Below are 16,782 nucleotides of genomic sequence, written 5' to 3'. Positions count from 1 at the left end.
TGAGGAGACATGCGTTCTGGCCGGGATGGCGAACGGATGTCACGGAGTACGTCCGGGAGTGTAACCGTTGTGATAGTGGGAAGGACTCGAGACCGTGGCAAGCGGGGCTGATGCACCGGATGCCCGTAGCCGATCTCACGGGACCGCTCTCGCTACTAGTGGTCGATGCCGTCGGACCGTTACCGGAGACTGAACGAGGCAACAAGTACATTCTTGTATTCGTGGAATACTTCACGAGATGGGCCGAAGCCTTCGCAGTTCTCCGATTGGACTCCGTCGCGTTCGTTGACGTCATGGTGAACGGTGTTGTGTCCCGGCACGGTGTGCCTTCACGGTTGTTGAGTGACAACGGTCGGAATTTCACGTCAGAAATCGCTAAGTCGTTCTATCAAACGCTCGGTATCAAGAAGCTGTTCGGTTCTGCCTATCACCCGCAGACTTAAGGTCTCGTGGAACGGTTCAACGAAACGCTCATGGGAATGCTCACGATGCACGTGAGTGAAGCGCAAACGGACTGGGATCTGTATTTGCCTCGAGTGTTGTTTGCCTACCGTACGTCTTACCATGAGGCGTTAGGCGATACACCGTTCTTTTCTCTCTACAGACGTGATGCTACGCCACCGCTGGACGTCGCGTTCCTGAACCTGGGGAAGAAGTGGAGGTGCAACGGAGTGGCTCTGTATCGACGGGAGTTATACCGGTCGCTGCGGGATTCTCGTCTTAGGGTCAACTGGTGAAGGCTCAAGATCGTCATGAAAAACGATTAGGTGACCGTGTAGCCGTGGAGTACGAGGCTGGGGACCCGGTGTGGGTGTATCAACTGTTCCGGAAGAAGCGAGGGGAGGCTCAGACGAAGAAGCTAGCGTTCGCATGGCACGGTCCTTACCGAGTTGTAGCGAAAGTGGGCGATAATGCGTACCGGATTGACATCTCGTCGCATCCTGACAAGGTGGTCACGGTCAACGTGAACCGTTTGAAGAAGTTTCGTGGCAAGTGGACTCGGCCGTACATGGATGACGTACCAGACGGAGTCGAAAACGGTGAAGGAGACGCGGAGGCAGGACCTCTAGAGGAGTCCGATCTCCCGGCGTCGCGTTTCACGGAACGGCTGACCGTTGGCAAGGGAGACACGGTCCTCACTGGTGTCGACTCACCGTTGTTAGCAGTGTGTGGGAAACGAACGGTGGACCGTTCTGTGGAGTACCTGGCGTTGGTTGCGAATTATGAAATGTTTTGGGTGCCTCGGGCAGAGTTGATGCCTGAGTATGAGGCCCTAGTGACGGCTTTTGAACAAGCCCAGCGGAAGAAGTTGCGGCTGCCCGAGTTGCATCGAAGCTCGCGGCTGGCCGATGCCATCGAAGAAGTGGAGGATGATGACCTGCTAATGGCGTAGCGCGGTCAACGGTGGGAGCGTTTGTGTTTTAGAGAAACGGTCGTGGAGTGATGTTATGAACGGTCGAACTACAAGAATCGAGAACGGAACGAGTGGAAAACGGTTTGCATATTGTTGTTGAGATTAATTGGAGGGACGCATGGAGCAATACGGAAAGAATGAACGGCCAGGAGCGTCCCTGATTCACGGAGAACTACTTGGAGCTCGAAGAGTCCGAGTCGTTGTCACTCTGCTCCTTGCGCTGGATCGGCTTCAAGTCCATGGCGACCCGGTACGTGCCCTCCTTGAGCTGCTTGGCGATCTTGACCTGGAGCGCGCGGATCTGGCTGTTCGTCAGCAGCGTCTTCCAGATGCCGCTGCTCTTGTTGCCGATCCAGGCCGGGTTGGGAGGTTTGCGGCCCGCATCGACCGCGATGCAAACCAGAGCTTCGTCACTGAGTCGAAGGTGCGGGAGACGAGTCGGGTCCAAAGCCTCCGTCTGCTCCAGCAGCCCACGGATGCTCTGGTAACCGTCTTCGTCGACGCGGCACGGATCCAGGATACGACCCATCAGGCTGTCGTAGCGGGAACGGTCGTGGCGCCACAGCGTGCCGAGGTCCGTCGCCGAGCTGGCCTTGCCCTTGGCCGACACGGAACGCTTGGCGGCCTTGCCTCCGAGCCACATGAGGTTGTCGTGAACGGTGTTCTCGAAGCGGTCGAGGAAGCCGTACCAGCCGAAGAGACAGACGTTCGCACTCACCAGCACGAGGCGGCCTTGGTTCGCGTTGAGCTTGTCGCGGCGGCGAGCGTCCGAGTTGTCCGTTGGTGCGTACAACGCACAGTCGAAGAACGTGTCACGGTGGCGCATGTAGTAGCGCCAGTTCATCAGGTAGAGCTCCGGAAACTCTTCCGGGTCGTACCAGGGACGCTGACCGGCCCAGGGGTAGGCGGCGCGCGGCGGGGTCTTGCCCTGCTTGGCGGCGGCCTTGACCAGCTTCTCCACGTCTCGCTGAACTTCGCGGGGGCAGGTGTCCGGCAAGTCGAACATGTACTGTGGGGTGCGCGAGCTCTTGCGCTGCTTCTTGGCGGCGGGGGCCTTCTGGTCGTTAGCGCTCGAAGGGGCCGGGCGCTTGGTCGTGGGCGCAGGGACAGCATGAGCAGCGAAGAGGTCATGCGCAGGCGAGGGCTCCGTGTCCATCGTAGTGGCCGCTGGCAACAGCACCACCGTGCGCACGAGCTCTGCGGGCAACTGCGTGTCGTCGGCCAGCGTGGCCACGGCCACATCGTCCAGGGCCGTGACGCCGAGCGAGTCGCCGTTGACGAAGATGGAGCTGCGCAGCTGGGCGTAGAAGTCGACTTGCGCCGCAGTCGCGCGTCGGCCTCGGCGTTCGCGCCGCGCGTCTTGCGGTCCAAGCGCGAGCGCAGTCGTCGGATGATGGCGGCCTTGTTCTCGTCGCGAGACTTGGCCATGGTGGTGGGGTTCTTGGGTGGCTTGCTCTTGTCTCGGCGAAAGCTGAAATGAGGACAAGAAGCCAATGAGCGGGCGTTACTGATGGACAACGACTCGACCGTTGGAAGTTGAAGGTCTGTGATTTCCTTTCAGGGAAGGGAGAGACGCGGTTGACGAGTGACACGGTCGTGTCAAACACGGTGAATTGACGAAATGCAACGGTTGGTTGCTGGATCTACCGAAGTGGTGAGTGCGACGGCTGCAGCCCTCGCAAGTAAGCAGGAACGGTGGACTCATGCAGCTCTAATGACTGCATTTTATCTTTCGCACGGTGGCGAGGTGGAAACGACTCTTGAAGTGATCGAGGGGTGCTTTTGGAGTTCGTTAGGGCTGTGGCGCGTCGCGCTCACGGTGCTGTGCAAATATTGGTGGGTGACCGTTTTGTTGGTCGTTGGCGCGATTGGCGGAGTGGTGACGAGGCCGCTGTGGAGTATCGCGGGTCGACTGCTCGGCGCAGTCATCGCCTTCGTCTACAAGTGGTCTACGCTGGCGCGGGTGTGTCTGAGGAGCTACCGTCGCTTTGTGAACGGTCCGGCCGTGCAAAGTCGACCGGCTGCGGAACGGAGATGGAAAGGACTCGAAGCAATTTGGGCCACGCCCATGATTGTAATGGGCCTACTTTGGCCCACTACTTTAGCTTACACGTGTGCGCGTGTATGTGAGGAAGCGTAGCCTAGTTTAAAATAGAGTTATTTATACTCGGGCCTCCGAGTATAGATTAATCTAAATAAACGAACCAAATAATGTTTTTGGGTTAAAATGAGAACTGCTATTTTTGTTTTATGTTTCTGACTTCCTCTAAATGTAATATTCTAAGATAGGAATCTGCCAACGGCTGGTTGGCAGAATTCCAATGCTATGCATGTCACTCATTGGCTAAAAGACGCTGCTCTCAACCAATAGGAATCCTAAGTCTCTATGGACCACCCGTCGTGGTGATCGTAAATGTATGTAGCCTTTGGTGTGTCTACACCAAAGTCGAGAAAGTCTTTCGAACTTCTAACAGACGTCATGTCTGCTAGAGTTACAAGTGACTGTAGCCACTTGTGCGTGTAACCCTGCTACACCAACCCCCCTCAAGGTTAGACGCGCCGAGTGACGGCACGTCAATCAGGACATTGACCATTCGTCAATTCTTCACGTTGGCAGAAAGAAAACTCGAGCTCATTCCGCAATGAGCTCGCCGCAGAAGAAGACCGCCGCCGGAACAGATGGTAACCTCTGTTGCTCAGTACCATGAGCGCCAGCAGGCAAAGTGCGACGCGCTCGCTGCAAAGGCCGCGTTGGGGACAACTCAGTCGGAGATTGTCCTCGAAGGTTCCTCTGTAGTCAACGACGCCGTTGACTATGGGAGTGACGACGTAGAGATGGAAGAGGGCGAGGCCTCTTCCAACAAGCGCAAGGAGTCTATCGACAGTGATAGTCTCGACCCGCATGCCGGGTCGAGACGCCCTCGTGAAGGAGACGATTCGGACGCTTCAAGCTCGAAGCGTTCGCGCGGCGAGAGCGAAACTCCGCTCTCCGCTGCTGGGGCTTTAAGCTCCCCGCGTGAGGTGGCGTCTTCAAGTTCTCCGCGCGCTGCTCAGGCAGCGCGCGATCCGTGGATGCCGTTTGCGTCAGAGATCGCAGACCGTGTGGGCAACACCGTGCCTCCAAATGAAATTCCGCTGTACGTATGCAGCGGGATCCACGATGATGCTGTGGCGGAGGAGCAGCAATTTGATCCGTTAACGAATCAAAGGCGCGATTACTATATCGGACTATTTCACGAACTCCGATACTTCTCCAGCAAGAAGACCTCTTCTCACAGCAAAGTGCCTGAGTGGCAGGCACTTTGTCAAAGTTGGAATGCTTTTGTTGAGAACTTCAACAAGAAGCCGGCTGCTTACCGTGAGCGGGTTAAGTACGCCCGTGAGCGCTTCGAGACATTCTCGACGCGCGGGAGGCTGGAGCAGCTCCACAGATCCTCTGTGGACGCTGGTATTCCATGCGCTGTGCCCGAAGGCCATCAGTGCACGTTGTGTCTTCCAGGTGCGGTGCGCTTGAGCGACCGCGACCTAAACGGGTACACGACGATTCGTGTACCTGAGAGTCTCAAGGATCTTCGTACCAAATTCCTGGCACGCGAGGAACGCGACGATCGTGGGATCTCGGGCGCTGTAGGTGACCACAGCGCTCGCACTACCTTCGCGTCGGCAGTGCGTGGTGAGCTTCGTACGCCCTCACCATTTCCGGAACGTCCTGCAGCAGGACGTCCCGTGGCTCCCATGTATCTTGGTGGGGCGGAAACCCTCTCCAACGAATACGATAACGAACCGGCTGACGGTTCGTTTTCGGGGTACTATGGTTCACAATACGCTCAACAATCCAGCGTGTTGAGCTGCGGGCGTCGCGGATCGGAGGCGGCGGTGGTGGGAACACGCCCCGGGTATGGTCAACCTGGGGTTGACCTTGGCCCGACGCTCGAGGAGCGGGTCGCTGCTGTGGAACAGCATCAGAGCCGGGAGTTCGCCGCTCTGAAGCAGGAGGTGGCGTTCCTGAGGGCTCAAGTCGCTCAGGCCTCGCAGACCGCGTCGGACATCTCTGTCGACGTGGGAGGTCGCGTCGCACGCTTGGCCCAGCGCGTTCACGCGCTGGAGCAGAGGTTCACTCCCGCTGGGGCTTCCGCTTCGGGCCAGACGAGCTAGGTGGTTCGTGCTGCCGGTATGGCTTCAGCCGCCCGACGTAAAAGGTCGGATGGAGGCGCATGCTAGATGGAATATCTAGCGTGTAGGTGTTGCCATGCCGTGCCAACACCGTGAACGGCCCGATGAAGCACGGAGCGAGCTTGCTCGCCCCGACGTCGGAAACGGAATGTTTAGGCAGGTTTTGAGTTGCTAACAAAACCAATGTACCCTTCTTGAATTCATTAGTGTTGCCCTTACCAACATTGTCTGCGTTCAGCTTCTGTCGACCGACAGAAGCTGCGATAGCGTCTTGGCCAAACCGAATGATGGCTTGTCTGCGCTGCACGAAGTTGATTGAGTCCGAGCTGAACTCGTTCAGCTCGTTTCTAGCAGTAGGTCCGGCCTCTGCGTTCGTCTTCGCGGTGTCTGTGCCCTGCACAGACCCGTTCTTCTTCTTGTTGTTGCTCTTGTCGACGTCTGTGACCTGCACAGACGCGTGCTTCTTCTTCTTGTTGCGCGTAGTCGCGGCTGACACTGTGCAAGTGTCAGCGGCATTCTGCGGCTGCTGCGTTGCAGTCGTAGATCCTCCCCCACTTAAGGAAGGAGCCACCATCCCGAGTAGACTCGGGAGGCGTGGGTGCCTGATGGCATTCACGTAGAACGGTGTATGCCCGGTCGAGGCATACACCGAGTTGTTGATGGCGAACTCCGCCATCGGCAGGCACTCGCTCCAGTGTTGGAACGAGTGAGTGTAGCTCTTAAGCACGTCTACGAGCACGCGGTTCACGCGCTCGGTCTGCCCGTCCGTCTGCGGATGGTCCGCAGTCGACATCGAAAGTTGACTCCCAAGAAGTGTAAACTGACGAGCTTGGCCATAAGGCGCTGAGCCGTAGGCCAGCAAGAGCTTCGCGTCCGCGTCGTGCGCGTACGCGACCTTCACGTCGTCCAACAGTGACGACGTCGGGGTGCTCGATCGCATGGCGTCAATGGCATTGACGTCGGCATCAGTCGTGGTGTAGTCAGGTCGACGCGAGAGCGCGTCGGCCACCACATTGAGTCTTCCGGGTTTGTACTCAACCCGGAAGTTATACTCTGCGAAGAATGAGAGCCATCTCGCCATCCGTTGCGAGATTTGCGGCGACTTCACAGCCGTCCGCAGTGACACGTGGTCCGTATAGACCACGAATGGTTTGCTTCCAAGTAGATACACTCGGAACTTCGCGAGTGCGTACTTCATGGCAAGGAGGTCCTTGTCATGTACTGGGTAGTTGCGCTCAGCTGGCTTCAGCTGACGCGATTGGTAGTAGACGACACGATCACGGCCCTCGTGATCGTGCTGCATCAACGCACATCCGATTGCGAAGTCGGATGCGTCACACACAACGTGGAATGGGCGATCTTGGTCGGCCACCGCCAAGATCGGCGCCTCAGTCAAGCCCCGCTTGACTGCATCGAAGGCCTGCTGACACTCAGCAGTCCAAACCCACTCGGCGTCCTTCTTCGGGAGCTGTCACAGCGGGCGTATCATGCCCGCGTAGTCCTTCACGTACTTGCACAAGTACGTGACCAAGCCAAGGAACTGCCGCAGTTCCTTGACGTTCGACGGCGTCGGCCACTCATTGATCACTCTGACCTTCTCAGGGTCAGGGCGGACACCGTTCTTCCCGACGAGACACCCGAGCACGGGTGTCTCGCTCGCCCCGAAGATGTACTTCTTCAGGTTCGCATAGAGCTTGTGCTTGGGCGTGAGCGCAAGCAGCTTCCGGAGATGCACCTTGTGCATCTCAACATCGCTCATCCCGTCCGCAGCCCGGCTGTGGACGAACACATCGTCGAAGTAGCTCGGTGCGAAGTCGCGCACCGAGCGCAACAAGTGCGTCACGCACCTGTTGAAGGTCGCAGGGGCGCTCTTCAGACCCTGCGGTATCACTAGCCACTCCCAGAGCATGCCGCTGGGCGTGCTCACAGCCGTGAGAGGGATATCGCTCTCTCGCATGAGGATCTGATAGAACCCTTCGCGCAGATCAAGAGCACTGTAGATAGTGCTCCTGGCCATCGAATCGATGATGACATCTTTTCGCGGTATCGGTGTCTGCGCCGGTATCGTCGCATCGTTCAGCTTGTTGTACGCATGAACGATGCGCCAACCACCCTGTGGCTTCTTGACACAGAACGTCGGAGCACTGTGCGGGGATTTCGATTCCCGCACTTGTCAGCTTTGCGATGACTCTCAAAGAAGTCGTCGATCGCCTTGACCTGCTCTCGCGGCAGTAGCCACTGCCGCGTGACACAGTACTTCGTCCCCGGCACGAGATCAATTTCGTGCTGGATGCCCTTGTCCTGCGGAAGCTCCGCAGTAATCTCTTCCGGTAGTACGTCCGCACACTCCCGTAAGATCTCGTAGTAGGGACTCGTCTTCAACGAGTCCCAGCTCTGCTCTTCAAAGCGCTCCTTCTTCGTTTTCGCACTGAGAGTGTCCTCGCTCTCAGTGGTGGTCTCCATGAAGAACTGCCTCAGTTCGGAGGGTGCATCGGCTCCCCGAGCCGACGAATCAAATTCGTCCAAGCTATCGACTCCTGGAGTCGATGCGACTTCAATACCTCGACGCCAACCGTTGGCGGAGACCCCCAATACGGAGGGTGCGTCGGCTCCCCGAGCCGACGAATCAAATTCACGCAAGCCGTCGACTCCCGGAGTCGACGGCGTTTCGTCACCTTGGCTCTTATGATTGGCCAAAACTGATCCAATCAAATTCGCGTCAGCCTCCACGGCTGAGGCGTGTGACTCGCCTGCGTCATCCGTGCCCCTTGAAGCCGGAGACTTTTCCTGATTCGCTGAAAAGCGGGTGTCGACCTCCGAGGTCAACACATTTCCTTCATTAGCTGTTGGCGGCAACACCGACGCTAGCTGCTCTTGCGCGCGTGCTCGCGCGCGCCCAGGGCGCTCCGGGACAGTGGCATTAGGCGCTGTCTCGAGTGGGGAGTCGCGCACACCTGTCGGTGCGTGCGTAGCGGCAACAGGGCCATCGCTCACTGTTCCGCTGTCGCGACCGAAGCGCACGAGAGTGCGCTTCTCCCAATCGATGACCGGATCATGCCGTGCAAGCCACGGCATGCCCAATACAATGTCAAACTCATCGTCCAGACCCAGGACGATAAAGGTCTCGACAAACTCTTGATCTTCATACGTGAAGCGCACGCGTACCATGCGCTTCTCGGTCTTCACGACGGCACCCGTTGCTAGTCGTACTTCCAACATACTTCGAGGTATCTTTAAATCCTCGAAGTCAAGCCTTGATAGACTTCGCAGTCGAACAAAGTTCTTCGACGCGCCAGAATCTACCAAAGCACGGAGAGAGCCACTTGCTCTCATCGAGTCCACATTCAGGATGACAAGGTCAGGCTTGTCATCTTGGTTCTTGCAGTGATAATGAGTCTCACTGGGGGCTGCAGTCCTCAGTGTCGCGTGTCAAAGGTCGATACGCGGAACTGCGATACCAGTAGGGCGCCCCGCGCCTACTGGCGTCCAGTGTTTTTTGTTTGGTTGCGACGGTGCCCGGCACCGCCGCGATAGCCACCCTGCTGGTGCACGGACGTGCACTCCCGAGCAAAGAGACCGACTCTACCACAACGGTAGCATCGCACATTGTTTCCCTGCGACTGCTGGGATCCAGCAGTTGCAGCACTCGAGAGGTCCATGGGTTCTGGGCCTCCCGTCCTCACTACCGGGCGTGGCTGTGGCCTCGGCACATGTGCATGCTGCTTAGCCTGCCGCAGGCTAAACTCCTCCTGCATTGCAAGAGTAATTGCAGCTTCGAGAGTACTCGGGTACTCACGAAAGAGATAGATCTTCACAGGCCCATCTCTCAGTCCCTTCATGAACGTGACGACCTTGGTCGCCTCGTCGATCGGATTGGTCACAATGTTCGAGACCAAGTACCGTGCTCTCTGAGCGTAAGCATGGACATCATGCTTGCCCTGCTGCAGGTCGAGGAACTCCGCCCTCGACCGGAACTCATTTTGCGGGGGCTCAAATGCTTGTCTGAGCTCCTCCTTGAAACCCTCGTACGTGCTAAAGCACGTAGGACCCGAGAGTCGGCGTCCATACGCCCAACTTCTTGCACGTCCGCCAAGGCATGACATGGCGTACGCAACCTTCGACAACGGGTCGATGATACGTCGAGCCGCAATGGCAGTGTCTAGTTCGACAACCCAACGGAGGAGAGGTTCACCCTCTCTTCCGACATAGTTGCTCACATTGAGCTTCAGCGATTGAGCGTGGTGTCGTCCCGGACGACACCGCGGTAGTAGCAGCAACATCGCGTTGCTCCTTCAGGATGAATCCCAGAGCAACACTGTGTTGCTCTGTCGGCGTTAGCGTACGCAGCATCGTAGCTACAGCCGCCTCTCCAATGACTGTTGACAGTCGTTGGAGAGCTTCCCACTCTGGGTCCGACAGGTGGGGACAGTCAGCGCGTGCAACTTGAGTTGCAGGGGTAGTGGAGCTTTCCCTGGACACCTCCGTATCCATGGGAAGGTTCTCAGCTCCGCGTTCGTGCGGTGACGTACGAACTCAGGTAGTCGGTCGTTGGACGGACTACAAAGTGCTACCAGGTGTAATGGGCCTACTTTGGCCCACTACTTTAGCTTACACGTGTGCGCGTGTATGTGAGGAAGCGTAGCCTAGTTTAAATTAGAGTTATTTATACTCGGGCCTCCGAGTATAGATTAATCTAAATAAACGAACCAAATAATGTTTTTGGGTTAAAATGAGAACTGCTATTTTTGTTTTATGTTTCTGACTTCCTCTAAATGTAATATTCTAAGATAGGAATCTGCCAACGGCTGGTTGGCAGAATTCCAATGCTATGCATGTCACTCATTGGCTAAAAGATGCTGCTCTCAACCAATAGGAATCCTAAGTCTCTATGGACCACCCGTCGTGGTGATCGTTAATGTATGTAGCCTTTGGTGTGTCTACACCAAAGTCGAGAAAGTCTTTCAAACCTCTAACAGACGTCATGTCTGTTAGAGTTACAAGTGACTGTAGCCACTTGTGCGTGTAACCCTGTTACAATGATCGTGTTCGAGGCTCGTGGAGAGTACACCGAAGGCCTCGGCAGGCTGCTACACAAGTGGTTGGAAGCGTATCACGCGTTGTGGTGCGTCTCCTTGCCTGACGTATTAGAGCTCAGCTGCAAGTTGACGGCCAAGTACTGGAAAGGATCCAAGGCAGAGTGCAGACGGACGGTCGACCGTGCGAGCTGTGTGTGTCGTGGGTTCTGGGCGTTCGTGTCGCTGCTGGCTCACGCCCTCTTCTACACGGTAGTGTTCGTGTACGACTTCGTGGAGCGAGTGTGCCAAGGAACGGTGGGCGTCGCAGTGCTCCTGTTGACGCTGAACTATATGTTGGCTGATGGAGGTCTAGCCATCGGTGACGGACTCGTGCCCGACGAGACGGTAGTGCGGTGGAGTTGCTATGTGGTGGCGACCTGTGTAGCCAGCCACTTGCTGAAATGGTATGAGGCGACTTCGGGTGGGCGTGCGCCCTTGAAGATGGCCGAGGACCGCTACCCGCAATTGCAGCAAGACTTGGAAGAGCTGAGCGCTTGAGCGAAGAGTTGTGGCGTGCGGACGGCTACGTAGGCGATAAGAAACCCGTGAGGACGCTCAGTGGGTTGCGCGCCGAACAGCGAGAGCTGCGTGCCAAGATGCAAGCCGACAAGCTGGAAGCTGCACGACGAGGACGTCGAGTTTCAGTCGGGGAGGACGTACCGAGTAGGAACGGTCACCACAGTTCCTACTACACGGACGACCGTTCGGCCAGCGATCGACTTCTGGAGGATCAGCTGTTAGACGATGCGGTGAGCGGGCAGTCATCCATTTCGGAGGGGCGCTGACTGGCGACGCGTCGGTTAGGTGGCGCGCTCGGCTGCGATGGAAGCAGGGACGCGAGCGATAGGTGAGCAGTGACGCGAAGGGCAGGACGGAGGTCACGAGCACCGCGTGGCTCGGGACGTGAGCTGTGAGGTGAGCCAAGGACGAAGGGGTGGGACGAGAGCCAGGTGAGCCGGTGACGTGTTGAAGTCGGCACGTGAGCCGACAGAGAGCCGAAAGAAGAAGGAAGCACGAGCTGTCAGGCTCCGTGCGCGGTAAGGAAGTAGGGTCAGCCGTGAATCTGCACTGGAGAGAACAAGTTGATTGCTTTTGCATATTAGCTCTGTTTCTCGCTATTTGTGCCACTGCCTAACCGTTCTAGCTTCCATACAACGCTTGACCGTCCCATCCAGGGCACTCGCGACATGATATCTACCGATCAAGCAAAGTTACAGAGCTAGTCAAAACTTTTATCACGATTAGTGATATATAATTCTTTCGCTGACCATTCGTTTCTAGCTAATTCGGATGCGGATGAACCGTAACACTTTGAATATCGTAGGTTGAATCCAAATTAGCACCGGCTATGCCAATCCCTAAGATATTATCTTACTTTCACTATCGTCCCCCACCACACCCATTTTAAATCCTTAAGTCGTCCCCCTATTAATCTAATTGGGGGAAATCCTGCATTTCCCCCAATTAGGGAGGCCTGATTATATATAATGAGGGAGGATTAAAACCACGTAGAAAAGGGATTACTCCCGAGTGTATCATTCATTCGGGTTACCAGCACGTAGCGTTTTATACAGAGATTACCTGCGCGTAGGGCTCATCTGGGAGGTTGGTGCCCCTCTCTGTTTCTATAACAATGCCTTCGCTAGCCCCTACGGCTAAGCAAAAATAAAACGGATGAAGTGGTGAGAGCAGTTTTGAGCCTCTCCAATGGCTCCCTGACCTTATATGTAAAACCTTCGCCAATAGCGACCTCCAGTGTTTAGCTATTGGCTAGCCGAGTGTCTGCGACCCATACGGTGGCATTATAGAGGTGAGACGTACGACCGATGCGGGAGTAGAGGTAGATGCCTGTGCATCTCAGGTCGTACCTGTTGTGTGGCCAGTCACCACATCAGCAGTCACAATTGAACAGTAAGCAACTTACATTACCAAACCGAAGCTGACGGAAGCTGCACCGTTGGTGACAGGCATCATGGTACATTAAGCTACATCGGCTCTCGCTTCACCCTGCCTAATAACAGCGTCCAAAGTGCATGTTGTACCAAAGTAGTCCTTCACGAACCCAGCCAACAAGCTTGCACTGCCAACAAATCCTCGATGTGATTTTTTGAGACATACCACCTGATAATATACGCGGAATTAACGTTTCAGCAAACTACGTGGGGTTAATCCGTTTAGTACGCGGAACTAATCCGCAACCATATATAATACCTGCATAAGCAAAACGTTATTAGGATCTGAATATCACTACTGGCATGGACAAAGCATCTTCGCGAGCGACCGCAATATTTATCTATCGTATGTAGCCCACCGTTCCATGTAGTCCACTGTGTGCGTACGTGCGTACGCGATACACGCCCTGCCTGACGTCCAAGCTCCGCAAAACAGAAGCTCTCGCACACTTCATTCCGCAATTTGCTCTGCAACCCCACAAGCAAAAACCAAACACTCCCTCGACCTACTTTCTCCGCTGCGTCCTCAAGACCCAACTGTCAGTATGCGCCTCGCTTTCATGTTCGCGCTGGTCATTGCGGTGACTGTCCACGCCAGTGGTGCGTTGCTTTCTTCGGCTAAGGGCCCCAACGCTGTGATCAAGAACGATGCGTCTCCTGCTGCCACCGAATAAAGCGACGCGGCTGGCGGACGGACGGACGCTTCGTCGTGTCGAGAAGGACCAAGACAGCGTCGATGATGAGAGAGGAGGGCTTTCTTTGAATGAGCTTTTGGCAAAAATCAAACTTACTGTGGTGCTGAGGCAACCTGCCAATGGTCCTACACACCTATTAATCTCATAGCTACGCATCATACTAGGTGTGAACTAATTGACGTTATATGCGTGCAATGTGTGGGGTAGTCGATGCGGTATTACGCAACGCATGTTGCATACCTTCCTTGCTGCTAATGCGACGCTTTTTCCACCGCCACTAGACCCTGTTGTTTAGTGCGCTTGAGCCAGCTGGGTGGCACACCAAGGGAGATTTTTTTTGGCATAATTGCGTGTAAGCAAGCTTCTATTCCATCTACCGGTATACTTGCATTTGTGCTGCGAACTGCGGCAAGTCCATATAGTTCGGGGCTTTCTTGACAACGGGATGACATCAAATGATGGCTGTCTGCTTTTGAAATTACCAATACTGGCGTAGATCCTCAAATGGTAAAACAACTGATATGCCAAAGTATTATCCTGGTAGTGCTTCGGTTACGAAGTATGGACAGCCCAACCAGGATTAATTCAATGCACCTGATATGTGGCGCACATGAAGTAAAAGTATACTGAAATCAAGTAAAGTAAGTTAATAATTTCAGAAATCGCGTGGTTTCACGGAAAAGTAGAGGTTTTTTTCGATGGAGTGCCAAACTAGTTGAGTAGGATATTCGTTTCCAGAGATTAAGGGTAAATGTTAAGTACAGCGGTGCCAGCTCTGAAATGTTTGGATGAAGGAGGACTCCTCCGAGAGGGTCTTTGCCGATAGCAGAATGCTCGGTGTTCTAGTTAATATGCAAGTGGCTTGTGCAGCGATATTTAATCTATCTACTAAAGCGCGGAGGGTGTTCGGCGCGCAGCTACCAAGATAGAATAATGCTAAAGTCTAATACAAATTAACCGGTACGACTCTGATACGAGGTTTATATGCGTGGGCAGGCTGAACCGGTGCACTAACGCAAAAGTCTGATAGATTTGGCACGGGTGACCTCGCCTGTATTAAGGGCTGACCAATCAGCGTGCATTTCAAGTATTTTCAACCGTGTTTTGTAACAATGTGGATCACACTAATTATGTGCTTACATAATTACTTCTGTGGCTGAGACCGGCCTGTGAGCAACAAGCAAAAACGACCTCATTAGCATCGAGGGCGTTTCGTACAAGAACAGGAGAAGAGCTCGCGGGGAAGCGCTTGGCGCAGGCCCAAAAGGAAAGAACGGACCGGTCTCCGCAAACGAACTTGCATATTCACAGCTGTGGTAGTCCCTAGAGCGTGCATCGAGCGCTGAAAAATGTCGTACCGGTGTTGCTAAGCTTGCTGAGGTGGTGCTGGCGCAAATAGAGCGCTGCAAAGCGGCTTTGGAGTCTACCTTTTAAACGGCGACATGACGCCCACCCCATTGACGTCGTCAAGGGGTGGGCCACTGAGGTACAGCCAGAACGTAGACAGTATAGGCCTCTCTTCGCGCCGCTCGCCTTTGATCCAGCCTCGGAGTTTTTCCTCTACACATGATGAGGAGGAGATGCGACCACTACCACCAACAGTCAGCTTCTTAGCACGCTTGTTTACTTCGACAGCCATCTTTACAGCTTACGTTTCGACCAGTACTGCAAAATTTGGAACCTTTCAAAACTGCTTTAGGGAGGGGTGCCAAATATTGCAGTACCGACAACACTAGTATGAATCGGTATATGTCTGGATACGTATGAACGAAATGAAGTAAAGACTAAAGGTAAGCAATTGGATATTTCTATAAGCTATAAACAGATATCAACCAAGTTTCGAAGTAAAGCATTGCCGGTGGACAGTTTGAGCTGGCAAATTTCCGGGCAGATGCTGCGGCTGCAAAGCAGGCGCCAGAGATGACCGTAGCTAATAAGAAAAATATAATAAAAAATAAAAAGAAGGGGTTTATACCAAAATTCTCCTATCCCAGCCTTCGCGGAGCCCTAATAGTTGTGGCCCACAGTCGTGAAACACTTGCAACACTGCTAAAAACAAAAAGGAGACTGTGCTTAAAAAAATATGTTTAGGTCCGTGCAAAAACCATTTTTGCATGGACCAGATATTCGGGACGGGAACTTGGTAGCTAACATGTAAGCAAAGATCGCCAATCAAGGCAGATAGACGACAAACTAAACTGAACAACACCAAACACACAAACCCCGTCAGAAACCAAAAACATACTTCTCTGGCCCACCTAAAAATCGACATTTCTATTTTTCCGCTCTAAAAAAATCAAAAACAATCTGTCGGAGACAAATATTAGCTCAAAAGAAAGCTGGGATTTGGGGTTTTCGCGTTATACTATTGGCTGCTCAAAAAAGCAGGATTATGGGAAACAGAACAAATTTCGTAAGCCCGATTTTGGGTAAGATTAGATTTTTTTGCGAAATGGCTATATTTTTTGGCGATATTATACCAAAATGCTATCATTGGAAAGCTTAGTTAGCTGTCAATACAGTATTGTCCAGTTCGCCGTTGTAGAACGCGTGCGGAAGGTGTGGTATTCGTCTAGATTTTGAGGTTTTTCTAAGCAATATCGTGAGCTTGTACTCTAATCAAACTTTGTACCCAATGATATGGCTGAAACCGTATATTTAACCAATCAGGTGAGTTCGCAAAAAAGGAGGTTAAATTGAATTGTCGACTCTTAAGTGGGCGAGAGAAGTACTGGTGAGCTAAAGTACGGGTACCGGTACGCCGTGACCGCCATGAACGACACTCTGACGAATAGAAGCCAGGGTTGGCAACGTCGGGTTTTGGAAAATGACACCAGTATCATCTGACGGCCAATTCCCGGGACTTCGTGGGCCGTGGATGTGAATCGGAAATAACCGAGTGCTTATTGGTAGAACCGAATAGTTATCCGAAAGATATCCAGCCGAAATGGACCTTTCTTTGTGTTACCGGTTCAGAAATTCTGCTACCGGTTTAAAAGTCCCACCAAGTCCCAGTGGCGTCCCAGTTCGGCCGAGGTAGGGTCATACAGACCCAGGATTGAGCTTTCAAGCACAGTAGTTTATTAACGACACGCTTGTAGCGAACACGGTCAACTAATAATAGCATATAGAGCAACTGTACTCGACAACTTCGCTATTGTAGCTACAAGGAACTACCAACGCAAGCGTGTATAGCATGGCTATATTAGGTAGGTTTTGCATCTGAATTTCGGAGGTGAAGGAGCTCTAGCGAGAGCCCCCAACCGGGGGGAGAGTGTAGGTATTGTAGAATTATGGCAACGCTGAGGCCTGGCTACAATGGATAACGACGTTCATTGGTGTCCCTCAGCCGTACAATTCGCTACCAAAGTCATGGACACCACGAACCGGGCTACTTCCTAACCCCGGGTTTTATGGATTTGGATATAAGCCCACACACCAGTCACCACATTCGTTGCTGATGCAGCTTTATC

The 16,782-nt window shown here is 53.9% G+C and overlaps 2 protein-coding genes across 2 annotated transcripts; one reads left to right on the top strand and one right to left on the bottom strand.

Annotated features, from left to right (window-relative positions):
* Positions 1–1,604: 1,604 nt before the first annotated feature.
* On the bottom strand, positions 1,605–2,735 carry PHYSODRAFT_429571 (hypothetical protein; the record flags this gene model as incomplete). Its single annotated transcript, XM_009536320.1, has 1 exon — positions 1,605–2,735. A coding segment is annotated over one exon (1,131 nt), but the record flags the coding sequence as incomplete, so codon positions are not given.
* A 7,888-nt stretch (positions 2,736–10,623) lies between these two features.
* Positions 10,624–11,160, top strand: PHYSODRAFT_258890 (hypothetical protein; the record flags this gene model as incomplete). The annotated part of the gene is made up of 1 exon (XM_009536319.1): positions 10,624–11,160. The coding sequence occupies one exon, from the start codon at positions 10,624–10,626 to the stop codon at positions 11,158–11,160; it is 537 nt and encodes a 178-aa protein (XP_009534614.1).
* Between the last annotated feature and the right edge of the window lie 5,622 nt (positions 11,161–16,782).

Source organism: Phytophthora sojae, assembly GCF_000149755.1.
Source record: "Phytophthora sojae unplaced genomic scaffold PHYSOscaffold_9, whole genome shotgun sequence".
Lineage (NCBI taxonomy): Eukaryota > Oomycota > Peronosporomycetes > Peronosporales > Peronosporaceae > Phytophthora > Phytophthora sojae.
This window is presented reverse-complemented; position numbering and strand designations above follow the sequence as displayed.